This window comes from Truncatella angustata (genome assembly GCF_020726525.1).
Source record: "Truncatella angustata strain MPI-SDFR-AT-0073 chromosome Unknown BKA67scaffold_2, whole genome shotgun sequence".
Classification (NCBI taxonomy): Eukaryota; Fungi; Ascomycota; class Sordariomycetes; order Amphisphaeriales; family Sporocadaceae; genus Truncatella; species Truncatella angustata.
Genome location: NW_025763382.1, coordinates 3,772,529 through 3,799,675, shown reverse-complemented (window position 1 = coordinate 3,799,675; position 27,147 = coordinate 3,772,529). Strand labels below are relative to the sequence as shown.

At 49.6% G+C, this 27,147-nt stretch overlaps 7 protein-coding genes across 7 annotated transcripts; 4 read left to right on the top strand and 3 right to left on the bottom strand.

The window, feature by feature from the left end:
• Nucleotides 1-2,631: 2,631 nt before the first annotated feature.
• BKA67DRAFT_532551 (WD40-repeat-containing domain protein) lies at nt 2,632-4,930 on the top strand (the record flags this gene model as incomplete). Its single annotated transcript, XM_046099551.1, has 4 exons — nt 2,632-2,751; nt 2,803-2,905; nt 2,977-4,285; nt 4,339-4,930. The coding sequence occupies 4 exons, from the start codon at nt 2,632-2,634 to the stop codon at nt 4,928-4,930; spliced, it is 2,124 nt and encodes a 707-aa protein (XP_045961572.1).
• Nucleotides 4,931-6,177: 1,247 nt separating this feature from the next.
• Nucleotides 6,178-9,267, bottom strand: BKA67DRAFT_532550 (uncharacterized protein; the record flags this gene model as incomplete). The annotated part of the gene is made up of 2 exons (XM_046099550.1): nt 6,178-6,701; nt 6,750-9,267. 2 exons carry the CDS (start codon nt 9,265-9,267, stop codon nt 6,178-6,180), a joined length of 3,042 nt encoding a protein of 1,013 aa, XP_045961571.1.
• Nucleotides 9,268-12,898: 3,631 nt separating this feature from the next.
• On the top strand, nt 12,899-13,937 carry BKA67DRAFT_532549 (uncharacterized protein; the record flags this gene model as incomplete). The annotated part of the gene is made up of 4 exons (XM_046099549.1): nt 12,899-13,080; nt 13,146-13,561; nt 13,615-13,846; nt 13,904-13,937. The coding sequence occupies 4 exons, from the start codon at nt 12,899-12,901 to the stop codon at nt 13,935-13,937; spliced, it is 864 nt and encodes a 287-aa protein (XP_045961570.1).
• Nucleotides 13,938-19,837: 5,900 nt separating this feature from the next.
• BKA67DRAFT_554996 (nineteen complex-related protein 2-domain-containing protein) lies at nt 19,838-21,500 on the bottom strand. The gene has a single exon (XM_046102033.1). The coding sequence runs from the start codon at nt 21,432-21,434 to the stop codon at nt 19,932-19,934; it is 1,503 nt and encodes a 500-aa protein (XP_045961569.1). The 5' UTR covers nt 21,435-21,500; the 3' UTR covers nt 19,838-19,931.
• A 352-nt stretch (nt 21,501-21,852) lies between these two features.
• Nucleotides 21,853-22,220, top strand: BKA67DRAFT_513757 (uncharacterized protein; the record flags this gene model as incomplete). Its single annotated transcript, XM_046097600.1, has 2 exons — nt 21,853-22,062; nt 22,137-22,220. 2 exons carry the CDS (start codon nt 21,853-21,855, stop codon nt 22,218-22,220), a joined length of 294 nt encoding a protein of 97 aa, XP_045961568.1.
• Nucleotides 22,221-23,095: 875 nt separating this feature from the next.
• Nucleotides 23,096-24,616, bottom strand: BKA67DRAFT_554993 (uncharacterized protein). Its single transcript, XM_046102032.1, has one exon. The coding sequence runs from the start codon at nt 24,453-24,455 to the stop codon at nt 23,361-23,363; it is 1,095 nt and encodes a 364-aa protein (XP_045961567.1). The 5' UTR covers nt 24,456-24,616; the 3' UTR covers nt 23,096-23,360.
• Nucleotides 24,617-25,147: 531 nt separating this feature from the next.
• Nucleotides 25,148-26,803, top strand: BKA67DRAFT_186298 (uncharacterized protein). The gene is made up of 2 exons (XM_046095316.1): nt 25,148-25,880; nt 25,945-26,803. Exons 1-2 carry the CDS (start codon nt 25,306-25,308, stop codon nt 26,714-26,716), a joined length of 1,347 nt encoding a protein of 448 aa, XP_045961566.1. The 5' UTR covers nt 25,148-25,305; the 3' UTR covers nt 26,717-26,803.
• Nucleotides 26,804-27,147: the final 344 nt, after the last annotated feature.

Here is a 27,147-nt window from a genome sequence, read left to right as displayed (position 1 = left end):
TTGATGTTTGTCCCATATGCCAAGACAAGAATGATGGGGAACCAACGCAAAAGTGGCCCGGAATGGTGTGTAATAGTGGATGGGTGTAAGCACGAAGAAAACGTCGCAAGATCTGTTGCATACCAGACTTGCCCCAGACTCTAAGGTTAGCATCTTGGCATTGATGAGTCTTCCCCGTGCTAAGAGCATACTAAGAGCACACGCATTATGTAGGTGATGCGGGCAGCTGCCAATCGATCTCACAGCGTTCTTCGGCGAACGCTTCTGGGTACATCTTTTCTGTTAGTCTAACTAGTGCAGATCTGACAGATTTCAGCTGTCCGAGTCCACAACGTTGATGGATGTTTCCCAGTTGCTCGGCACATGTCATACGACATTCGATCGCCAGATTACTGATTGGAAGCATTCTACCGACTTAATCCTGTGTGCAATACATTCTCGATGTTTGATTGAGCTCATCGCCGAACGGATAAGTTGCAATTTGACCGGCATTGCACTCTGGTTGGACAATTTCATAGCCTGTCCCTTCGGTCACACCGCTCCAATGTTTGAGACGCCCTGCTGCGGCAGGGGTTCATGACGCCAAATCAATGACCTAGGGCTGTTGTAGGGATTAAATTCTGATACTGTTGTATCGGAGGGTTACACAAAGCTGCGATATGACCGTTTGATCCGATCGACGCACTCATGCTTCATGGCGATCTGTTCGACGAGTAAAACGAGGACCCCGGATGTTACACGAGAGCATCAGCCCTGCCATAGTCGGCGTTAAGCATAGCTGTTGGGCCCGCTGGCTTGATGGCGTATGCATACAGTAACTTGGAGGATATATTAACTTGGCGACAGCCTTGATTTGGGGCTCAAGGGAGTAGAAGACTTGGCAGGATATGTGCATCTATAACATGAATTTACAACAAGACTTGGAAAGCACAGAATGAGTTCATTACCGGCACAATCTACAGGCTTTTTGACAGACTCCGACCTGGCAGGTAAGTATACTTTGGAGTTGTTTCATACAGGGTTGCAGATATGTGGCATTGACCCAGTGCAAACCGACTGGAGATTAATCCTTCTGATGCGAACATAGCTCAGTGTTCCGCCTGTGGGATTACGGTGACATACTGTGGCTACCGATCCTGAGAATTCGCGTGTAAAGCACACAAGACTCCGAGGATCAAGGGAATATGGCACCCAGTAATCCCCAGCCCAAGACATGTGTAACCTAACCTAGGTGCTTTAAGGATCAATGGTGACAGTGGCAGAGCGGGTTTTTATCAGCTCCTGGACAAAAGCTAGTGCACTGACCGTGGGGTCCAGGGTACTACTACGTATGCACCGCGATGAAGCTCTAACCTACAGAAGTACAGAGTAATAGAGAGGCATTCGCATACCATAGAATGAGGTGAAAGGCCAAGACAAGGTAGAATTGGCTGCTTACCGGCCAGGCTGATACAGCGTCCTGTAGTGGACGCCATTTGTTTTCTGCTAACCTAGGTTAACAACATTTGGTCTAAGCAAAGCAATATAGACACTGTGCCCGCTCATATGTCTAACGTTCAACACCTATCTAACTTAACGGTTACAGGCTTCACGTTCATAAATTACATAGCGAAGGATTTCATAGGCCTGCACACACGTATGGCCAAAGTGCAAGTGTTGGGGATTGACCAGCCAATACCTACATGTAGAATATGGTACTCGTTGATTCAAAGAAACGCGCCTGGGGTCAAACGGAGTGCTGTACAAACATTCTAACCTAACCTATTAGTGGTACAGTAAATGTTGAAGCCGGAAGAGGGAACATTGGCGAGCGACAGGGTGCCCCATAAGCCCAGGGCTCCATTGGTCTGACACGTCCAAATCCAAATTCAAACGCGACACGGCAAGCTGTCGAGACTGAGACTAAGGTTAGACGTGTGTACTGCAGTGCAGTCTGTAGCCTGTAGCATGTGGGATTGAATCCAATTTAACGGGCCAGAATCCGCAATCGAGATACATACAGATACAGCTGAGCTTGCTGACAACACAACGGCATCATCACTGTTTTCTGACAATTCCCAATATCCTGCCTTTTGCGAACACTTGCTGTAGAAACGCGTCTTCTTTAAAATTGAATTTTTTTTTAAATAAAAATTGACAAAGACCTCACCCTAAATTACAACGAGGTCTGCCAACTTATCAGAACAGACGCCGACGACGACGCACGATACAGACAAACTGCTGGACCAGCTTTCTTCACTTCCCCACTACCAAAGTTACAAAGCCTTTACGGCCAACTTCAAAACAACCGACAACCATCCAGTTGCTCGTCTTGAAAGATTTAGCCATCGATCAATCGGGTACAAAGGACCAATTACAAACAACGGGAACTGGTATTGATGCCCCCGAGGCGCACAAGTTGTCCGCCCCCCCAAAACGACTCCTGCACCAAGGCGGCCGGGACAGCAAAGAGCTTCTGACTCCTGAGGCTGCTTCGACGAGCCTTGCCTTGCGGTAGGAGCGGCCTCCACTGCACCTATCATCTACTTATTCGGACGATACACTTCAAGATCTTGTTGAAGACGTCTCGCCCGGATCATCTCAACCAATCATTTGTAATGATCCGTCTATGAACCTGATATAACATTCAAGATGAAGAGCACTCCCCTGATCATCAATTGGCACGACTCCACGAGTCCTGTCTACTCGGCCCATTTCGAACCTAATGGCAAGGGACGATTGGCAACCGGAGGCGGTGACAACAACGTTCGGGTAGGAGCAAAGTGCATATACATCAAGTTCCGCGAGCTGATCAGGCAATAGTTGTGGAGGATAGATAGTGATGGCGAGGAACGCAAGGTCGAGTATCTCTCCACGCTCAGTAAACACTCTCAAGCTGTCAACGTGGTGCGGTGGGCTCCTAAGGGTAAGACTGTCCTCTCCGAACGCCATATATTAGACTCGGGGAATCAATGCTAACCTTGGACCTTCTTCTAGGTGAGATTCTCGCATCTGCCGGCGACGATGGCAATGTAATCTTATGGGTCCCGGCCGAAGGCAGCCATACCATCCTCGGAAACGAAGACCTCGATGACAAGGAGACGTGGCGAACGAAGCACATGTGCCGCTCGACCGGCGCCGAAATTTATGACTTGGCCTGGTCCCCGGATGCTCAACACTTCATCATTGGCAGCATGGACAACGTGGCCCGCATCTACAGCGCAGCTACCGGATCTCTAGTACGCCAAATCGCAGAGCATAGCCATTACGTCCAAGGCGTTGCATGGGATCCTCTAAACGAATACATTGCGACACAGTCTTCCGATCGCTCCGTTCACATCTACTCGCTGAAGAACAAAGATGGCCAGTACACGCTCCTAGCCAGTCACGCCAAGATGGATCTACCCGCCAGGCGCATCTCATCCAGCAGTCCCGCTCCTCCTGATTTCGGCCACCGGTCTCTGCTTGCATCCGCTGAGACGTCAGGCGCTGCAGTCGGTTCACCAGTGCCATCAGCTCCAGGCACGCCGACCTCGATGCCCTTGCCAATGAACCCTCCGAGCGTTGTTAGCCACAGCAGACGCTCGTCGTTTTCTTCACGAAGATCCGTCTCACCTGCCCCTTCTTTGCCACTTCCGGCCGTCATGCCTATGGAGCCGTCGCCGAAGCCTAACATGGGCGTTAGGAATGCGAATCTTTATGCCAACGAGACGTTGACCTCCTTTTTTCGGCGCCTCACTTTCACCCCAGATGGTAGTCTCCTTATGACGCCAGCAGGGCAATATCAAGTCCAGCACCCTGGCGAAGGCACAAGGAATACGTACGAGGTGATTAATACTGTCTACATTTATACCAGGGGCGGCATCAACAAGCCTCCTATGGCACATTTACCGGGACACAAGAAGCCATCCATTGCTATTAAGTGTTCCCCCATCATCTACACCTTACGGCAGTCGCCACCTGTTACAAAACATATTACGATTGACACATCTTCGGCCGAAGAACCAATTCCAGCGCTTCCAGAGCCGATTTCTAAACCATCGCCTGCACCATCAGTTATGGACCCTCCTCCCCCACCATGTTCAGCTGGTCCAGCGGAGAACGACAAATCCGATGGAACACCGAAGCCTTCGAATCCGGACACGGGCGCCTCAACACCTGGCCCAAAGCCGACTTTCGCGTTGCCATATCGCATGATCTACGCCGTGGCGACACAGGACACAGTGCTGTTGTACGACACTCAGCAGATGACCCCCATCTGTGTGGTCAGCAACCTTCATCTGACAACTTTCACTGACTTGGCATGGTAAGTTAACTCAACATCACGTCTATCATAAATACAAGAGCTGACGGTCCTAGGTCGAACGACGGTCTTACCCTGCTTATCTCGTCATTTGATGGATTTTGTTCGACTATATCCTTCAGTCCGGGCGAGTTGGGCACGACATACACAGGCGAACTAGCATCTGTAAAGGCACCACCTTCCGCTGCAACTGGGACTTCTTCCAATCAAGCCACGCCTACACCGATGCCGACTTCCTTCGCCCCTACTTCACCTTTTCATGGTGCTCACCAACATCGTAACTCAGCCAGCTCATTCACTGCGCCCTCGCCTCCAGCCTTGACTGCGGCCTCGTTTGTCAGCATGAGGCCATCTTCTCCAGCCCGCTCAAACAGCACTTCATCAGTCGCCACGCAGGCTTCAGCTGCAGTCATGTCCAACCCAACGTTGATTGGAGGTAGCGTGCCCAGCATCGCCGCAACCAACTCTGGCAAGGTGACAGGAGTGCCCATGACCACGCCACCCGAGACACCCAGAAGTGGCAATGTTGTCACTGCCGGCGTCAAACGGGATGCTAGCGAGAGCGAGAAGGATGAGAGTTCAGCGACCGCCAACCAGCCCAAGAAGCGACGTATAGCACCCACTTTGGTCAGCGAACCAAAGCCTTGATTGGAGACGGCCGCCGGGCGGACTCCCCTGTAATGAGTTTTGGGCGTTCAAAAGAATTGATCGTGATCGATTATGCCAGATACACCAGGGAAAGCATATCGGAAGGCGTTTTAGGTTGTTGTATTAGCTTCATCGGTACAGTTACATATGTGGCTACCGTCTCAAATTTTTTTAAATTTTTTTTTTTTACCTGGTTTAGAGCAAGCGCCGCTCTTGCAAATTGTTATGTATTACTCAGTGTTGGAATTTCTAGACCCTTTCTGTCATGAGTGCGTTGCAGCTCGTGGCTGGGGACAAGACCAGGATTACCTGATGTCAATATTTAATTCGTTACCATGTCTTGATCGTACTTCGGTAAGATCCATGACTGCAGACAGTATCCAAAACATGTTTGTGGTGCCTCGTTTACCACGATCAGAGCAACCGAGACTGTAGAATGTGAATCACATCACTAGTGAGATTTGAAGTCGACCGATATGATTCATAGTATGACTATGGTCAAAACAAAGCATTACGTTGTTGTTTTTGTCTCTTTTCATCTTCATCTACCTAATCCTTGTTCCTCAATGAAAGTCTTGTGTGATTTCGTTTCCTTGTTGACATCTCAGGTTTTTCGTATGGAAATCCGTTCCATGTGCTCATGCTATCCCTATATGCCCATACGCCTGTATGCCTATACTATAGGTGCAAAATCGCCGATTTTTAGAAATAGGTAAAAAGAAAAGGCGGTGGCTTGGTCCACTTGAGAAGTCGGCAGTGTTTTAATGAGACAAGTGAGAGTAATGATGTAAAAGACAGTGGACTGACTGCAGCCCTTCCATCTTGGACAAAAACAAAGAGATCAGACGTCCGGTACGTTCGGTTTAATGAAATCATAATCATCCACTGTACTGAAGCGGACATTTCATGATTTGATGCTCACAAACTTGTGAGGTCGAAAGGTACTGCTCTGAAAAACACCCAAAATGCAAAATTCCGTGAAAGGATGCTCTGCGATTGTGAGCATTCCCAACACCGTTGCTTGCGTGAATAACTCCTAAACGCCTTTTCCTATCGCAGCCGACAGTGTTCAATATTGCTAAATAGTCAGTGAAACAGAGATTGAACGAGAGCGTAGTTCCAAAATACAGATTTACACAAATAATAGTTGGGTACCTGTCCAGAACCCTTAGATTGCAATACGTCAATACCTCCTCCGCCTTAACCGCAAAGGCATTGGAGTCATGATGCATCACCAAGAAGGGCTTTCAATGGTGGTCTTTGCTCGCGGTGACGTAGTACGCAATGATTGCTGCAACCAGGGAAGCGTAAACAACGATCTCTGCGACAAAGAATATCTTGATGACCTTCCGCTGCTTCTTGGTGAGTTTATAGACCTCTCCCTGGGTCAACCAAGACAGAGAATTGTCGAAGTTTCCATTGAGTACCAATATGGCGAAGAAAGGCAAGATACTAAGACAAAGCATCGCGTAGAAGAATAGCTGTCGTCGCGACTTCGCTTTGTACGAGACGTAGTGGTCTTCCGCTGCACGCACGGCCTCGATATCTCTGTTCATGATGCTATGTAGTGTTCTGTCCGATGGCCCAGGCCGAGTTCGTTTGTCGTTGGGTAATGTAAAGTTGAGATGGTCACCACGGCGGTTATATCGGTTCTGCTGAAAGGGAATTCTCTTTGATGCTGTGGGTGTGTCCGCAGCTGTGCCATGAGGCATTGTCAGAGACCTCGAAGCGGAGGCATCCAGTGGTGTCCACTCACTCAAGTCCGGAGTATCTGTCAAAGTTAGCAGGTTTTGAGTCAATATCAACTGTTATGACTTACCTTCGACATGAGCAGTTTGCCAAGGTGGTGTGAAAGTTGAGGATAGATGTGAACCATGCCGGACACGGTGACCTCTCCGCATGTAAGCAGCCGAAGGGAGAGGGAGAGGAGTAAATCCTGGACGCGCGGATAATGCTTCGCTGAGAGAGCGCTTGCCTTTTACTGTCGATTCAGTCTTGTTGGTGTCCTCGCTTGCGCGTCGAATTCTTTGCATTTCCTGCGCTTCTGAGAGGTCAAGCAATCTGAAAGAGAATTTCGATGATGTAGAGGTAGGAGCGTCAGAGAAAGTATTCGCTACCCTGGGAGATGGCTGGTATCCCTCACTGTGCTGCGATGTTGGTGTACTTTGGTAGGGAGATTTAGGAATATTAAGCATAGCTGGGTGACGAAAATGTCCACGTTTGTGCTTGTGAGTTTCTGTGACAACCTCTCTTGGCACAGAAAGAGGATATGTATTGTCATCCAGTAGTTCTGCAGTATTGTTTGAGGCCATTGATGTAGACAGAAGTGCACTCTGAGTCCCACAAACTGCTCGACTGCTATCGACGGGAGGAGCACACGTGGATGTTGAATCACGGAACTCGTATTTGGCTCGTGCAGTGTGGTCCGGTTTGTAGGTGAAATAACTGCTTGGCTCCGCTCGTTTGTAGTCACGGCGGAAAGGATTGAATAAGCCGGGTTGTGAGCTCACTTGTTTGGGGAGAGTCGAGTCGAAACGTGAGCTATTTTGTCCGAATCCATTGAAGCGCGAGACGTATGTTCTTGGAGAGGCCGGTCGCTTCGTATTTTTTAGATCTTGCATCTCATAGGACTCAGCAGGATCGTATGGGTGCTCTATAATGCGCTCTCTCGAACTAAATCTTGGCAAAGCATCTGTGTAAGCGTCGTCTGAATAGTCTGCAATACTGCTTCCAGTTGCTTTGATACCCTGACCGAGACTACCATTGCCCGGGGTAACGTCACAATCGGATTCACTTGTCGCTTCAGTGACCCAGTCCCCATCGGCTACCTGGCTGTAGGGAGACCGGTCTGGGTCGCGGTGGCTTCTTTCTATGGACAGCCCGAATTTGCTGCGTTCAGATTTACCGACTTTCTGGTTGAGAGTGAGTTCTGAGCTCTTATTGATAACCACTCTGATGTCAGTATTGGGGTTGTATGGGCTGTCACCATGCAGAGCCCGAAAAGCAACCGGATCAAAGAAGCTTCCTTCTTGACACCGGTCTTCTGCAAGATGGTGTAGTCGCTCGTCAGATGTCTTCTGCGGTAAACATTCCGCATTCGAGATCTTTTGAGGACATGTGTCACTGGTCCTCAATATTCCACTAAGCGTTCCTGAGAGACTAATACGTCTCAACGCACAGCTGACCTCTCTCTCCTTTCCAAGCTGCCGCATACGTTGGTAATGGTCATTATCATACTTGAAGGGGTCATCGTGAGATGAAATCGAAGCATCTGCAGCTCCAGATGTCAAAGACGTGTCGAAATCGCTCCAAAAAGGGTTTAAAGAGGACTCTCCAGCGACCTTTCTGTTTCGATTCGATGGGATTCGTAATGGTTGGGGTACTAGGCTCTGAGTGACTTCTCGCCGACCTCCCATAACGCGAACAGAATCATTATCCGTCAACCATTCTGCATCAAAGCCATCTAGAGCCCCAAAACTGGACGCCCGAGGGGATGGACTTGGATGGACCAAAGTGGATGCACATCGTTCCGGATCTGACTGACTCAAGCAATCGTTTTCGAATTCGTTCTCCGACCGGGACCCGATAAATTCGGAAGTTTTTTGTGCTTCGTTTGGAATTCCCAAGATTCGAAGCTGAGGGGGAGAGCTTGTCTCACGGCAGACGTTTCTGCTTACCCTCCTCCCAATGCGGTCTTCCTCGCCACGAAATCCTTGTCGAGTAGCAGCTCCTTGTGTGCGATTAAGCGGCTCAAATGTGTATGCAAGCTCCGAGCCGCCATGGGCGGACGATGACTGGTCATCGGTGCTTGCAGTATACTGGTCAACAATATGGCCAACGGTGCTGTCAGTAATGTTGTGGTGTTGGACATCTTTGCCACCGTTGTCACTTACGGTTGTGATGGTGGTTGCGACAACATCCTTATCTGTACGCTTTCTGAAGAGCTGTGCAATACTCTGCCGGTCGGTCAAAGATCTGCCTGCCATGGAGCGGAATGGAATGGGTGACACAAGATCAGAAACATGTTGACATGGCGCCCCAGAAGCCTCTGGTGTTTCCTGACTGAGAAGTCCGTCGACTGACGTGGGGCTGCAAAGCTCCTGCAAGCCTATGTCCGAGCTAAACTCCCCTTCGGCGGACGATTTGCTGAAAAGATTATTCGGTCCTAGACGGGAGGTGATTTTGCGATGAGCTTCGTCGAGATTGGGAAAGAGAAGTCCACGAGGAGTCATGCTGCGCTTCGGGCCGGTAGGTATGTGATCTGACGAAGGAGTGGCTGGCAGGTCTTTGGTGATGGGGAAAAGGTCACCCTCCTCCTGGCTCTGTTTGGCAGTCATGATGCGCAGAATTTATTGAGTCAGCTGCAGCTTCTGCGACAAGAGGATTGGTGCAAAAGGTTCAAATATCACAGGAACGCATGAATCGGTGTTCCTGGTGGAAGCCACAAGTCAAATGCGATGCACATCTGATCTGCTTGGATATAAGCTCAAACTGGCCCACAGAAATGAAATATGATCTTGACGTACTCTTTGATGCGAATCAAACCTATTGACAGTGGAAGCTTCAGGCGAATGATCAAAAAAACAAAAACAAAAAAAAAAGAAGAAACGAAAAATGGTGCGGGGTGTGATCAACTAATAAGGTTGATGTTCAGGATTTGATGATATCAAGCTGTGGCTTAGCTGTGATGGTAGCTGGTTGATTTTCGGGAAAGTGCGACCACAAGACGATGTCTTCAGATGGCTTCATTCAAATCAGACTGGAATTTAGGTGATGCAGCATCTCAGTCTAGCCCCAACTGTTCAATTGATAGGTTGGCTCCGAAAAAAGATAATGAAATTGATCACGAGGAAATCCGGTGACGTCGAAAATTTGGTGAGTAACTGTGATCTAAACAATGCAGAACCGAGAGTACTAAACAAATGCTCTGCTAACCGAAAACAATTTTTCATAAGAATTTGAAGTTCGAAATAATGAGTCGCCGTCACATTCTGTTCACGTGTGCTGTACTCATCAATTTAATTAGACGGTGAAGTAATTCAACATCCACAACTTATTGGCGATTTGCCGTCAATCCAAACATCCATGCAAACATTATTTTCACTTTTATTTTACATTAAAAATCACCATTTCAGTGTTCTTTTATCTCACCAAACTATTGCGTCAATCAAATCAGGCATTTTAGGCAGTTGAAACTTTGTGCCTTGGACTTGCCCATGATGTACTTCTCAACAATAACACTTTTATCGGCCAATGTTTTATTGACCAATTATACAGCTCACATGCATGTTGACATGTTTACGCCTGGGGGCCTTTTACTTGAAATTGTAACACAAATTACTAAATGTCATGAGGATATTTCCATATGAATTCCTGCAGTTTCAATAGTCTGAGAATAATCTTTGGTATATTATGGCCTTGTGTAAAGTGTGGGGAATGGGGACTATAATTCAGAGCTAAGCTCCACTACTATAACGAAACATTATAATAGCCCTTGTGATTCTTCCCCTCTATTTGCTGACACTTGAGAATCCATTGAAGATGAGTAAACTTCCTCCACTTATCCATCTAGTCTAAAAGTCCAGGCCGCAAATTATGTACACACATCCTGTATACACTTCGCTCACACATCACCTCCGAATAAACAATCGGGCAGATCTTTACAGATCCTAAGAAAAAGATTCGCACTAGTCTGTCCTCATAGGCTATTCGTCTATTCAGTACAAACGCTTTCTTTTCAGTAGTCTGGATTAAGTACATTCAAGTAGCTGTTGCTGTGCGATGGTCAATAACTTTAATTATGTGTGTGCATGTGGTATTTGAGAATTACGGTATCATTAAGCACCCATGGCTTACCCTCCAGTTGAGACATCAGCGGAGATACAAAGAAACGCTGCGGACAGGCTCAGACAATATGGCGGCGGCGATAGGTGCCCGTGCAGATTTCAAGGTCTAAAGACCAAGTGTGGCGGAGAGCAATGATTTGACCAGTGCTCAAAGAAGTTCCAGCATGTACATCAACCTTGGGCGCCGAAGATTGCCTGTTGTATCAGGGTACGATCGGCATATGTTAGCACAAGAATTAACAAGTTTACTGGGAATTTCCATAATTTGTTTGAATGCTCAGGGTACCCCACAGGATGCGACAGAGTAAAAATAACATATCACATAGCGCTGATACAACACCTGTTGATGTTGACACGAGACACATAAGCACTGACTGGTCGAAAGATTTTAGTGTCTTGTGGTCGGGTTATGCTGAGGAATCAGGACTGCAACATGGATAACCACAGTCCAAGATGAAAGGAGACTTCGGCATAGGGAACAAGCTGATGATAATGACGTGAAGGATTTGGGCAATTGGCCACAACAATGATCTTCCAGGTTGTCTCAGAGACAGAACAGTTTGGACATGTTGGCAAAGCTGCCCAACATGAGGATTTGCAGACACAAGCACTGATTATTGCAACGAAGCCAATTTGGCAGTCAAGGCCAAACATGAATGGTGAAAATGCCGGGAATCTGAAAATTCCTTGGTTGGAGTAGGTCACATCGATGACACATTCTTTGGACATCCTCATTGCCCTGCGAACTCATGTTAATGACCAAAAATGCTGGAAACAGGTTGATATTTGACATGGCGTAATGTGGCTTGAGACAAGAACCGCCGAGGACAGGGTAACCATTTTCTGCCAGCTGTATACCGAAATGAGAACATATAGAATTTCAAAGGAAAGAAAACAGACATGAAATCAGCCGTTGCTTTTGTGGCCGAGCCGAGGAGGGGTTGTTGAACTGCTACCATGATTCTATGAACATGAAGCTCGAGCGGCTGATAGTGCAAACGGCAATTAGCTCTGTGCACAAGGCCTTTGGACAGCGACGAAGCGAAGATCTTGGCGAAAACCCCCGCGAACCACTAACAACGACCCAGATGAATTGTGATAGTGGTGAACACGATTTGGGGGCGATGAAAAGTTGCTAATGCCTTGTATTGTCAGGGGGGATCTGTGAATTTGCGGCAATTGATTGATCCTACCTCTGCGAGGTTGCAAACCTTGTGATCAGTGAGGCCATGGCGTCTGGATATTTCTGGCCTCACTGAACGCAAAGCCATTGCCAAATTGCCTGGGGGGAAGTTTTGTCCCGGTGTCTGAACTACTTACTCCGTACAGGCAGTCAAAAATTGCATGCGTGGACATGTATTGGGTGAGGCGATCTCGGTCAATCTCATTGCGATTACTCAAATTTGCCCATTGATAGCAGGCTCGGGGATCCTCTTTAGTGGTCCCGTAACAGGAAAACCCCCTGAAACTGTGAATTTAGGCATGACTCGGAGTGTTAAAGTGTGACCGTAATTCAGTAGGGAAAAAACTTTCAGCACCATAATTAAAGTCATCCTTGTAAAACAGGCATATCTCGAGACTCGCCCTTGCACGCCCTTGTTCTGGGTTCCGTAGCTCCCCGTAGCACTCAGCCATTACCACCATGAGGTCTGAACTGGCACTAAACGACCGCTGCAAGGGGCCAGATGGAGACTAGCTTTGCACGTGAGTCCGCGTCCAAGCTTGATATGGATACCAGTTAAAGTGGGGACTCACGGCGCGTCGGTCAACTACTATCACCATTCAACGTGTTTGCCTATGCAACCTGAGAAATACGGCAAGGAGCCTGAAGGAGGCGCACTGGGTTGCCGACATGGGTCCAGGGCTACATAAGGATGGCTCAACCCATCAGAATCTCCGTCTGCAATTATCCAGCACCAAAGCCATACCAGGTAGGCAGAAAGAATCATCTCGTTTCTCGTTTTCTTTCGCATCGTTTTCGCATCGCCATCATTTCCGCAGCCCTCCATCTCAAGACACACCAACACCGCCGACCCTTCCCACCCTGCCGAACAACTGAATCCTCGGGTCTGGTCTCAAAACGGCAATCGCCATCCATTATCAATCATTTACAGCCATCACCATGTTCAGCCGCCGGGTCGAACCTCCTCCTGTATCATCCACCAAGAGTTTCTCGAAAGGTCACAAGAAGTCGAGTTCGTCAATCAGCAAGGGCAGTTCGGGGGTCTCGAAACACCGTCACGAGTCGGGTCGTCGCCGTCAATCCGTTGCTACATCTACCAACCCGACTTTGTCGCCTAATGGGTAAGACTTGTGCTAATGTCTGTCTTGGGCTCACTGTTCATCGTATTGACTTTCGCTGTCCACAGTAGTTTGACTCCATCCATTATCACCCTCATTGTAGGCAAGGAGCAACGAATCTTTGCTGCCCACGAAGATGTCCTCGGGGCATCGCCATGGTTTCAAAAGCAGCTATCATCACTGTTTATGGATACCGACACCGCAAGCCATAAGCGGATCCACATTCCCGATGAGGAGCCCGAGATCTTCAGCTCCATCCTAGAATACATGTACAAGGGCGACTACTACCCTCGACTCATTCACAACAAGAAGAGGAACTCGTGGGAGCTCGAGAAGCCGGACGAAGGCCGCAATGCCCTTGAGGCAACCATTTATCATAGCGACACCGATGGCGATATTCTCAAGGATACCGTCATCTACTGTGCAGCCGAAAAGCTTGGGATGGAGGAGTTGAAGAAGGTCGCTCTTCGGAAACAAGGTCTTCGTAGGTCTATATACTCTTTGCTGTCCTTGTCGTATGTCGCTAATACTGGGCAGAATCCGGCATCCAATGCAGCACAATTCTGGCGTCCGCTCGCTATGCCTATGCCAACACTCCTGACACCGACTCAAAACTCAGGGCACACTACCTTGCTCTGATTATCCGCAGCCGGAACACCTTCAAGCGAAGCGGCACCATGCAGCTCGAGATGTTCAATGGTAACACACAACTGTTCTTTGATCTCTTCGTCGCTCTTTGTAACCATGTCGACGATATTTCCAGCGCCCAGTAAGTCTCTTGTGTTTCCAGATACCAACATCCTCTTATAACTAATCCTTCTGGTAGAAGTACGCCTCGAAGCAATCGCCACTTCTTCTAATTTCTTCATCTGGTAATGAAGAATCACAGCACATCAGCTATCGACTATCTCCCTCACTCTCGCGCTCTCTCTCAATCTCTCTCATATTAATAATACAGCCACACTATGTTTGTGGCCGGCACTAATGATTTACGTCTCTGCTTCATTCGCCTTTCCTGGAAGAATCGGTTTTGCAGTTGAGCGAAAATAATGACCAAATACCACATTACGGAGAAGCGGGCGTTCACGGTCTTTGAGTTTTGTTTGGCTTTGTTTCTGGGTGGCTATTTGTATCACTATCGTTCTGCGCGATGCCCTTTGATTTGGAAAATTTTGGCGAGCATTCATGGCTCGCATGTCCGCCATGGCCGGGTAGCGAAATACGTTACTATCGAGCTGAAAGAGTTGGCGGATATGAGCGAGAAGTCCAGCTAGACTGCAAGACTGCAAGACTCGGAGGACATGATCTTAGATTGATGTATCACTACACTTCTTACTATCGTTGATGGTATTTTCTGCCCTGATCAATACTGAATCCATCAGATCCGGGCCTCTCACATTCAATTGTACATAATACATCTATAATAATCTCTTCTCCACAAGCCTTGTGAACCTTCTTGCCGTGCAGGATTCCGAGCAGAGGCCAATCTGTTGAGAGCACAGGTCACAGATTCCAAAATAGCACAATAGGCAAACCTGTGATCCAAGAAAAGGAACTAGACATGGCCTCCCCCTTATTCCAATACTCATGTCGTCGTCACAATGAAACCTAGCGTCCGCGACGCAAGTAGTCGCCTAACTGAAAATGCATCCATGAGCTCGCTTTCTAGATTGGGTCGCCGCCGAGATCCCAAGGCACGTCCTACGATTCGTCAAACGAACATGAACCGGTCCTACCAAGGGCCGTTTGTCGACTCGCAAAAAGTCCCCCGGACACTGACAGTCATCCCGCATCCCTGCTTGAAAGGTAAAGTGCTTGCAGGATTAGGCCCGATCCACATCCTCCCATCATCCATGACACACCGGGTCCGTGTGTAGTTTTGGCGTGAGTCACACTAAGCCAGGGTATTGACCAAAGGAACTTGTGCATGTCTCGTTAAATTTTCTGGTTTACTTTCTTTTTTCGGGGGGATGGAAACGGTGACTCGACGCCCATCACACACACAGGAGACGTGGATCCCATGGAAGGCGGTTTGGCTTAGCAGTTGACGGGTGGCTTTCCCCGGAGCTAAGGCCCTCTCGTCGCGTGGCTTCGGGCATGTCCGGCTACACTGCTCATTTGAAGTGAGGTGTCCAAGCTCTGTGCACAGTATTAAAAAATCGGTAATGAAACACGTCAGGTAAATATCGAGATAGATAAATTTTGCACGTTTGGACGAGGTGCAACCATGCAGATGGATTGCGAAGGCTCTCGTGTTGGCAGTACTGATCACGAGCCGGCGCTAATGCTGTAACTACCTGCAGGTATGTAGGTTAGGTATATTCCAGCTGAGGACACTTGAGATTTCTGCGCATTGCGACAAGGTCCACGCTGCCTCGGCTGTTCCGCATGTCACGGTTATGGGTACGTTTCGCCTTCCCCAGGGTCCAACATTTTGCTCGGGTCGGGTAGGGGCTGCTTGGAACACAGTGTAGATCTCCTGGGAACGCTTGCTCTGAATAAGGCTGTCGTGAACGGGTTGAGAAGAGGACGGAAGTGGAGTTGAAATAGGGTGAAGAGCTAACCTAGAAAACTCGCTAGAAAGAGGTGGGACTTGCCGGGGCTGCGGCACCCGAGATTGGGAATTTGGGACGTCGTGCACCCTGACCTTTTTCTGATCTCAAGTAAACAAAGCGTCCACTCTTGATATCTGAACCATGCATTATTGACCTGCAGAGATTTTCATGCCAAGACAACATGGATAGTACAGTTCGAATTCCGAAATACAGTTGACTGGTCCGTCTATGATCTACGCCTAGAGTAGTTCACAAGACGTTCTCTGTCGAACTGTTTGGCTTGCCAGCGTCGCTGTATCAAATATCAGTCTATCTCGTTAGCGAGTCTTTATGGTATGTAATCGAGATATACATATGGAAGAGGTCCATCAAAAACCCGATAATCAGGTATTTTAGAACGAGACTAAGGTTTATGGTCGACGTACTTGCGTCATAATCCGAACCTCTTTTTTCACATTCTGATAGGGGAAAGCCCAGTTTGCGCATATGAGCAGGGCTTCTGTTGCAAATGGTCGCAATCATATATACAAAACAAACAAAACAAAGTACATGATGTTTTTGCAATGTCCTGATTAGTTCAAAGATGTCATTCTAGCAGAAATAGAAGTCTCGCACGGCTGCTCGATATCTGGATCCAAATTGTACTTCACATAGGCAATGGTTCGACATGTGAATGCTGCGCCTAATTCGTGGCCAATAAGGTTGTATTGTTCTGAATCCCGCCACCGTCCAGATATCAATATGGGCAAACCATATGATTGATGTCAAAGGCACGCCGTCAAACAGATAATATTGCAGACACGTAGGAGGCCACCTTGTTCTTCGATAAGGACAAGACGCCTCTCAAGCGAAGTTGCGTAATATGCGTGTATTCCAGAGCATTCGTGCATCTACTGTGATGCTCTTATTAATTTGGTTATATCTAGCAGTCGATCAATGTAAGGACGGCATGAAGCTTCATGTCAACCTCCAACAATCTTGGTAGTCAGACAATCATCGTGAGGTCCTGGCTTAAGCCAACATAATGGAAAGTACTAACAAAGGCAACATTTCCATATGTTTTGGGGGATTTATGGCATATTCTGGGCATTATCTTGATGGTAATCCGTCGGTCATGACGAGTCTTGCATCAACAACTTACAAATCATCTTGCTGGTAGGTATAAGACCAGAAAAACTTACCAAACAATGCAGAGATTCGGCTGTTTGGTCAATACGAATCCTGGGTCACCATATTCAATGCGGCTCTTGCGTCGTTAATTTGGGATATGCGCCAAATAACATGCTTGTCGAAAAATATCCATGCCGAGTGTGCGCCTAAAATTTGGGAGATAAAAAAAAAGCTTCTCACATAGATAATTAGAAGAATGAATAATGAGATATACATCCATTGTCTTACCGCTGGAGGAGACTTTCGCCTAGGAGCACGCTGACTCACCCCCCGGGGGTGGGATGGGATGAGTACGAATTGTTTCAAGGGAATACCAGTTGCGCACAATGACACGAGTATCCAGGATGCTTCGAGCGTTACTCAAGGTATTGGACTCATATATCCGTGGGTGGATGTTCCATGTATTATGTAGGATGACGCTGAGACTAAAGCAAGTGAGTAAAATAGGACACAAGCTGCAAATTTACCGACACGCTACGCAATCAACAATGCGCGAAGAGCATTGTGCATGGAGAACGTCCTCTTGTCCGAGCGTGCAGACGCTGGGCTTCAGAACTCCAGCACCGAATTCCAAGTCAAAATTACGAGCGAAGAGGTTCAACCGGTTAGTGCTGCAATGCTACCGTTATCAAATTTAGACAAATTAGAGCTATGGATAGACGGGGTGGGGACACCGCAGCAGAGTCTCCTGTCCACTAGACGTCTAGAAGTCAGATAAAAATAAACTATACGGACTTGCTAGTACGGTAAGGTATACATAATAATAGCGAGGTTGGATACCCTATCTATGTAGGGGGAGGAACTTCTAGATAAGGTAATAAATATTATAAGGTATCGGGGGCTCGTTAATTCTACAGCTGTAGTGAGAACTACTAAGCCTGGAACGAAATAGTCCCGGTATATACAAATCGTAAGCTAATGTATTGTTTTGACTAACCAACTGCTATCTCTAGTATTGCACTGGAGTGACCTAGGGCACTCGGGGATGAGTAAGTCTTTGGTTTTTGGAAACCTCGGTTATATCCCGACCTTAAGTGGCCCGTATTGAAGAGAGTGTAGCTAGGCACCCACACGAGGCTTGGGTCGCGTATAATGTTGGCATCAGTCCACTGGAAGCTCGATGAAATGAAAAATTCTATTAGATTGTCGGAATGTCGATTTAACCGGAGCTACCAGTCGATATTTGGTACTATCTAGTCTGAGTCTTAAGGTCTTGTCAATATGATGACACCAAGGAAACTTGTCGATCTTCACAAGCACCCTAATGGCCGAGTATAGCAAAGCCATGATGAATGTAACTTAAGATAACTAAAACAAAAAATAGTACCAGTATTATTGGAACAATCAAGAATGTAGATTTGATATCAGCCGATCCTCATTTGCTCTCCGGCAGGGGAAAAGAAAAAGACCGTCTTCGACTTAGCAAACATGAGCTTACGTACCGTACCGTAGGCTTCGCCAAATGCAAAAAAAGACTATTAGTACATCCTAAAGAGCTGATCTTGAAAGTCACAGTGCTGTTACTATTGTGTAATTAGAGGTAATTATCACACGGATCACTTTTGGGTCACCGTTTCACGCCATTGGATTCGCAGCATGCATTGCCGTCTGCCTATTGAACAGATCAGAAGAAGGGTTTAATTGATAAGGTCGACGTACACGTTCCTGCAAGATGGCGAGTATAGATTAACATCAAGTTACTACTCTGGTGCTTCAATATGGACCAGTGTTCTCCTCATACCGTCACAAAAGATTTAGCTAGGTCATTTCTCTTGATCTTGACCCAATTGGTAATTGTTTGGACCTAAAATAAGATCCGAGACCTGCCCATATCTGTGTCGTCCATCGCTGGCTTAGCCGTCGGTGAATCGACTTAGTTGACGATAGCTTCCATGTAATCTAAGGGCCCAACCTCTCTCTATGCCCATCTCCCCAACTGATGGTCCTCCGCCTAACCCTCGCCGATATGCTCCCGTTCCCAGAACTGGTTACTCAAATCTCAGCCTTCGCACGGCACGACCACGCAACAAGAAAAATCCATCCTCTTCCCAAAGCTACACGCTGCTGGACATACTACTGGGCCAACACCGAACGCCGTTCACTAGATTACTTCCGTTGAGGAGACTGACCAAACCGTCGGGTCTCTCCTTCGCCCGCCGTCAGCGCCGCGCTCGAAGACACGTGTGGCGCAGAACTCATGGGGCTTTCTGTAATCGCTCATCAAAGAAGGACTCTAGCACCCATGAGCCCTGGCAGTCTCACCAACTCGGCAGCACACCACATCTATCGAACTGTGCATGACGAGGTCGATGCAGTCATTCGACTGGAATGCGGGCGTCGACCCCTCCCTCGGTGCTCGGCTGAGTGGAGGGAGAATGTGCCGAGTCGACCACGGGGTGTGGCGTTTCTTCCCTCATGCTTTTTCTGGTCCTCTTTCCCGCATTACGTTGTGTAGCGACCATGGTTCGATGCGCTATGTTGTTTGACCTACAAGGTTCCGATATTATGCATCTATAGCTCTTTGTAATATCAAAAAATTACAGCATACCATCAATGGCAGACAACGCAAGTAAACAGGACCCGTTTTCCCCATATCAGAGAATGGAAAGCCCGGTGCCTGTCACGGCGGAAGCAATCGTCTGGTAGGCTTCAGCTTGACGACTCTCCATCGACGGGGCCGCAGAAGTAGTGTTTGTCTTGGTGGAGGCGGATTGTTACCTTGTCTTCTACTGTTTTGCAAGCAACGTACAATTCCCAGATGCCCCCTACTTTCCAGATATTCAGATGTATGCTTCCTCTCTGATCCTGAAAATTCTTCCCAACGGACGTCTAGGGTCAGAACACGGATTGTGTAAGTTCGCTTCGCAGTCTTGTAACCCGTTTTTCCACGTGAGCAACAATACCATCCTGCATATATCCTTGCAAAGCTAGAGTATGACATTCTGGGGTTATATCTAAGCACGTGTGGATGTCCATGTTGTCTTGGTAGTATTCAGTTAGACGACGACAGCCAATATTTCACATACACGAAGCAGTTTCCAACTCGACAAATATATTTAGGCGTGTTAGCAGTTCTTCGGATGTATCTGTCACTATTAAATTTCAATTTGGGTATCATTTTGCGATCTTCTATGCACTTTCGTCCATCTGCTCCGATTGCCTCAAAGGCGTTGTACCCATGCTTTCAAGGCCCCTGCCAGGGGTGTCCGAGGGCTTGGACTGATTCAGCAATGACTTGGCTGCTGCCACGGTGCCATTTGTGTCGCTGTTCTCAGGAGCAGGTCCAGTCCCTCCCATCAAGGACCGATATCTCTCACCTGCCTCGTTCAGCAGTTGCTGAAGCTCCGGCTCCCTTCGGTTGATATCATCCCGCTCGCGTTTGATCCTCTCGATCTCGGCTTTCGCCGCCTGGACTTCGCTCAATTTTTGTGCGAGCTTGGCCTTGTAATTTGTGACCGCGACGCTCAGGTCCGGTAGGGGTGTGATTTTGGGAGGAACCTGGCCGCCGTCCCGAGCAAGGCGCCGCTTCTGCTGTTCCCGCTCCTCGGCAAGCCCGTCCATGCCTGCTCGGGTCTGCGCGGCTTCGTATGCAGCCCTCCTCTCGGCCTCGCTGTCATCTGAGGTCTCATCATCATCTACACCTTCGGCCTTTGCGATCATAGACGCGATATCTGCTCGCTTCTTCTTCTGCGCCTGCCTCTCTGCTCTGGCGCCCAATGAGAGCCCGCCATCCTCAACGAAGAACGAGTCGTCTTCATCTAGATTGTCATCATTCACCAACCGCTTTTCTTTTTTCTGCGAAATGACGCCTTCTTGACGTTTCGCGAGTAGCGAGAGGTACGACTCTCCAGTTCCACGATCGTCGTCGGAGAAGGAGATGAAGTCGTCTGCGCCGGGCTCCTGCGCCCTCCTAGCGCGTCGGTCCTTCTTTTCCTGGATCTCGGCGTCGGTCAAGATAGCTGTAGGTTTTAATGTCGAGGATGTCTCGACGAGAGTCGCGCCTTCCAGCTCAGACGGGTCCAGAGACATTTCCACGTGGTCGTCTGTTATATGCAGGGACTCAATGTTGGCGGGTGTATTTGGGGTTGCACTCTGGAGCTCGGAGAGATATTCTTTGCTATAACGCGGCCGGTCTTGATCCTCTTCCTGTCCCGACGGTAAGGGTAGGCGGTTGTTCTTGGTCAAGCCCCTTTTGCGCGCACCCTTTTCTGTCGCGAATGCTGCCAAGCTGCCGTTGGTCGCCTCAATGGGAGGCTCCTCGCCGCCCAGAACCATGGCATCGTCATCGTCGCCGGCTCCAAGCGATTGGGTGGGCGCGCCGAAAGAGAGCTTGGAGCTAGGTGCTGCGCGTTTCTTTGGCTTTGAGGAGGCGCCTCGGCCTCCCAGAGATGGGCGCACGACGATGGGAGCGCCTCCGTCTTGGTCGTCGTCTTCTGCGGAGCGCTTCGGGGTCTCGTCTGATATGCTGATCGCCTTGCGCAAGGAGGATTGCTTCAATGGGCGCGACTTGAATGTGGGTTGAAGCGCGGGTCCTTGGTCGAAGTCGGATGTGGGCTGCGGTGTATCCTCATCGTCGTCCTCGTTGTGTATGATAATCTTGCGCGCTTTGCGCTTGGCCCCAAGTGCACTCATGCTGGATTTTGCCTCGGTTTGTAGCACAAATAAAACATCGCGGTTCTTGGCGCCTCCGGAAGCTCGAGGTGGACTTGACGTATTTACATACAGTACTTTGGGGGCTGTTATCTGTCTTATCGATAAGACCAGGCATCCGTTATCCAGTCAGCCAGTGTCCCGGCGGGGAGGGGCCTCAGCTTGGCCGAGACTAGACTAACCTTAGGCAGACCTTACAGTGGCTCTAGCTCCCGAAAAGAGCGTCTCTGCGTCCCTGTCGCGCGACCTCCAACACAGCGACCTGGGAAAGTGACCGCGATCAACCCGTCCTACAGATCCAAACCTCCACACCCCAAACCCAACACACAACAAGATGGCGCCAGCACAGCCAGAACTCAAGAAGGTACGTTGAGACTCCCTCCCGGTGTCCCGCAATCCCATGTATGGGAGGCTTCATCAACTCCCCAGACCCCCAAATGCTCACCACATAAATTTGGCACAGTACCTCGACAAGAAGCTGTTCGTCCAGCTCAATGGCAGCCGCAAGGTCATTGGCGTCCTGCGGGGCTACGACGTCTTCCTGAACATCGTTCTCGACGACGCAGTAGAGGAAAAGGACGGCGGCGAGAAGGTTCGCTTGGGCATGGTTGTATGTGATAACGGCCCTACCCCCTACCCCTGCCCGCCAGACGAGACACGCTGGGGCTAACCCTTTCCCTACAGGTCATCAGAGGAAACTCGGTCGTCATGCTGGAGGCTCTCGAGAGGATAGGCGGCGACCGTGACCGTGGCCCCCCACGCGACTAGGGAGGACAGGCGCAGAGACGAATGGAACGGACTGCCAAGGAAAAGCCCACGATACCCGCGAAGTGCTCAAGGGGCATCGATCGATCGACCACGGAAAGACTCGGGGAAGCTTTCATGGGGAGCCGAATGTCCTGCTTGGAAATAGTCGACGGGCCACCCAGCCAGGTAGGCTGGCCGAAGCCTTGCTTCTCCCACGACTGGATGCCAACTCCTGCCTCGAGTGTTCGGCGTCTGAAGCATTGTATATCGCAAGACGAGAACGGGCATGTGCTCCCGCGTACCCGCGAGATGCCCAACAAAATCGAAAGTTAGAACCCAGCAATTTACCCCCATGTTTAGTAAATTTGTGGAATGTGTCGTCCCTGAAATATCTCGTCGCCTCCGAGTTGTGCATCGCAAATCAGGGCCATCTTCCAAATCGGGCTCATGGGACCTGATTTGTGGAAATCCATGAAATAATTAGCATGGCCATGCCGTGGTGGCAACCTGCAAGGCCACGCCGTCATGTCTGCAATGTGCTACGCAGCGGGTTCCCGGAGATCGAGCCAAAGCTGATCCAGTGTTTGGCTCCAACAGAACAGACATCGAGACGCACCAACGATGTAAATCAAGAGCGGTTCTGTCATTTCGCAAGTGCCCAAGCTTGCGCGCGTAATCTTGGAGGCATGCCCAGTAGCCACTCCGTTCGCTGTAGGCAGAATCTTTTTGTGCTTGCAGCATCAACTTGAAATGTATGGTTTGCATCTCCTCTGTCAGAATCATGTACGTTTTGAGCGTAGATCTGCTGCAACGCTTCCTGCATCAGGCATTATTTAAAGGGGGAAGAAGAGGGTGGGGGGCACAGCAAGCAGTCACGATGCTCTCTTCTAAAACCATCTAGTTGAACATGTTTGATTCTTCTAAACAATATGAAACCCTCGCTCGACAACCAAATCGAGATTCGCAATACTATATCCGATGACGGTATCGGTTAACTGTACACTATAATACACCAGTGCTATCGATTTTCTAAGCACCGATGTCCGCCTATACCCCATTCCGCCAGTCGTTCCGCCGGTCATGCCGCCAGCTCATCCGGGCGCGTGTTTTCGTAGGACAACCTCTTCTGACACCCTGCTCTCCTATTCACCTTGAAGCAGCCTATTTGGAACCTCTCGAGACGCCGGCTCCGATGACACCGGGCAGCTTCTCCTCCCCAACGTTGAAGAGCAAGTTGATGCTGAAGCCAACAGCACCGACCATGAAAAGAGTAAAGCCAACAAAGATCCAGAACGGAACACTGACGTCCTGCTTCTGGCAAGCGACTCCGCCCCAGTACCAAATACTCTTGCTGTTGCCCTCGTGGGTCTTCTGGCAGTGGCAAGCGAAGCAAGCCGTCTCAGCACCAGCGGCGAACTTGTTCAGGCAAGCTCCGTGGCCGCTGCATTCCGAGGTGGCGGTCTCGCAAGAATTCTTGGAGGCAAAACACGCGGGGAGAGATCCCGTCTTGGCGACGAAAGGAAGTGGCTTGAACGATTGGTCTTGGTCGTTGTTCTTGGAGGAGGCGGGCTTTGAGGAGCCGGAGGTTGTCTGGATCTTGGAGGGCTCGGTCATTACGGCCTCGGTCTCGAAGAAGTCCCGGCGAGCCACTTTGTCGGAGGTGGTGCCGACTGGAGCCAGGATGAGAGTCGTCTCCATGTTGGAGGAAGCGAGGGATCTCAGCTTGGAGAGGTTATCTGAAAGCGACTTGACAGCTTTGGGCTCCCTTGTGACGTCGTATTCGAGATACAGAGTCTTGCCGATCCAGCACTTCTTGTCGGATGTCACTGCACTCTCGATGGAGCATTGGCCCTTGGGCGCCGGGGGCAGAGACTCGAAACGAGGCGTGGTGAACGCAGGCTCCTGGGCGGACAGCACATTCTTCAGTGCCTTCATGGCGGTCTTGTCTATGTTGCTAAGAAGCAGGACGAGTTGGTTTGGCTCATGGGTGGCTACTTCGGCGAAGAGCCGTTGCGACGTCTTTCCATACCGGGCGATATGATGTATCTCGTCCTCGGGGATATTCTCGGCGAGCTGGTTGGCATAGCCAAGGCGCTGTTGCAGGATGGCCTCAGCGATGGGGGCTGATAGGGAGGGAGCAGATGCCTCGCCTGAGGGTTGTCGCGATCGGAAGATGTATGCTTCGGCTTCGGGTGCGTGATGCTGCGCAGCTGCCAGACCAGCAAAAGCTGGCACCAAGAAGCTGAGGAGCTTCATTTTGTACGGGTTTCGCTTGACGACCGCTGCGATGCGATGTGATGGAATGGCTGGGAAACGGGGAGGTTGTTGCAAGTGATCGGTTTGGAAGCTGGCAGGACCAACTACGGTCCGGAGTACGGATTACGGGGATACAGCAGTTTGTCTAACCCAAGGGTAACTATCTAACCTAACACAAAGAGCTGGAGACGTAATTGCTCCGTTTGGCTCTCGGAGGGCATTCATTGCATTTGCTCCACGTGATTTAACTTACCTACCAGCTGCCTACACACCCGCCCACTGTGAGCGCAACCTAGGGACGTGCACAGTGCCGACGTCTTGCTCAGCGCATGGTCCACACGGTAAGGCATGCCCAGATCACGCGCCGGCTTACAGTTCATTCCGGGACGTCGTCACTGTGCGGTCCACCTGTCCATCCATCGGGTACGTACCTTCCAGCAGTTTGCCTTTAGACTAGACTAGGTTAGCAGTAACTGACTATGCCTCTGACCTTAGCAGTTCGCCTCCCTGTTGTTAATTAATACATGGACTTAGCGGCGGCGTTGGGCGAGGCTACAACCAGGGTCGTCACTCTCAGAAGCCAAGAGGAAGAAGAGGAAGAAGGAAAAGAAGAAGAAGAAGAAACAAGTTCCAATCATTCACCGCTACACACGGTACTTGCGATAGCAACGGAATCATCATTCTGCGGCGCAACCCTCCCCAGGAACCCTCACGCTTATTCGTTCCGAGTTACACTTCGCGAATAAATCCAACCACGCCCTCCCATCATCATCATCATCTTCATCTTCATCGTCATCATCATCGCCTTTCTCGGCCGCCGTTGAAGGCGTGCCACAGCAGCACCGACGCCATGCTGCGCTTGTTACGAACAAAGCCGGGCCACTTCCGCCCGGGCCTACTCCAGCGCCTTCAGACAAGGCCTAGCACCAGACGGCAACCCGATCCCGATCAAATACAACTTCAAAGGGTGAAAGTGCGGAGGAAATGGTTCAGGCCATGGGCTTTCGCCGGCGCCTTCGTCGTATACTACACCTGCTACCAGCTCTACACCACATCCGTCTTCGGTGTGCTGGGCAAGTGGTTGGACCAGGAGTTTGCGAAAATGTCCCCCAAGGAGCGGAGGAAACTCGAAAAGGAATTGGCAGAAGAAGACACAGCTCTATATATCCCGCTGCCCGGCACCACCAAGCTCGTCGAATCCCCGCCATACAAGGGAACCGATCCCGAGTGGAAGCAGTTCGCCAAGTTGAGCAGGGATCCCCAGAAGATCCAGAGCATCAAGGCCTCCCTCGCCGAGTACTGCAAGAAGGCCATCGAGAAGCACCCGCAAATCAGCCACGATTTCGGCCCAGAGTGGAAAATAACAAGGGCTTGGCTCGACGTCGCTTATCCCCAAAGGCCCCCGCCCGCTTTCGAACGACAAGCGTACAGTACCCTTTATTCCCCTCTTGTCTAACTCTTCCGCTAATTTTCATATATCTGTGTTTAGGTTGTGTTGGGACGAGGACAGCCTGTCGGTTGTTTCCCAGCCAGTCGACTCCGACACAGTCTTCAAGCTGGAGCGCACTCTGATGCCTACTGCCATGACTTTGTCCATGTGGAGTTTTAGCGTCGCTCTCGCAAAACACAACTTCTACAATGTAGCCAAGCAATTCGGATACGAGCCAAGGGCCGAACAGGTCGCCACTGTCCAACAGACACTCGACAGGATACGCCAGCATATGGAGAAGCCCCCTTCATCGAGGACGCCAGGATCGGTCTCAGACCCAACATCTCTAGATGCAAAGCCTGACACAAAAGACGAAAAGGCCATGGGTCCAACAAAAAGACAGACCGCCGACGGCTCCACAGATTCTGCTCCCTCACCGCCACCGTCGTCAGGAGAGATGTCTGATTCCACCACCGGTGGCAGGTTTCCAGGACCCATCAGCCCTTTTTCAAAATCTCAAGAGTCAGCAGACGGCAAACAGCCCAGTGCTAAAGACGTGCATGGTGTTCGAGAGGTCTCGGGGCACACTGCTGGCGCATGGCAAGCCCTTCGACAGAAATGGCAGCAAGTCTGGAAGCCAAAGAAACCCTTTCCACCTCGGGGTTCGGTCAAATTTAGCGGTCTTGTTGAAGTAGCAAGTCCTAAAGCATCCCTTGTGGTGGACGTGCTGGCCTGGTACGACCCAAAGACAAATTCTGTGGACGGCAAGACGTTGAGATTGGCGTTGAGGGCCATTAAACCTCGGCAAATGAGCCCTGCGCCGTCCAGGTGAACGTCTTTCAAGTATCTGGAGCGCGTTTGACGGAAGGGGGGAAAAAACAAACACTTGAGAGCCAGTAATAAGTATTTATCTGGTGCAGAGCTGCTTCTCTTGCGGAATACAGCCATTTTATGCCGGGTCGTCTACAAATTCACCATACCAAGTCGGAAGGTCCTATTGCGACGCCTAGCGGGCACAGCAGAATGCATGCCAAGGTTGCGGATATGAGTACGATGAATGGCACTTGGGACAGTCGTGGTCGAAAAAGTCTCTCACGAATTGCAGAACTGATAGTTCAAGATACCTCGTGTGATGGCCTGAATTGCGCGTTGATGAAGCGATCATCGAATCGGCTTTTGATTTGTTACGGGCATGGGAGCGAGCGATTTTCTGGTATAGGGCAGCATAGCGAGGTTTGATATGAAATTCCTTGCATAGACTGG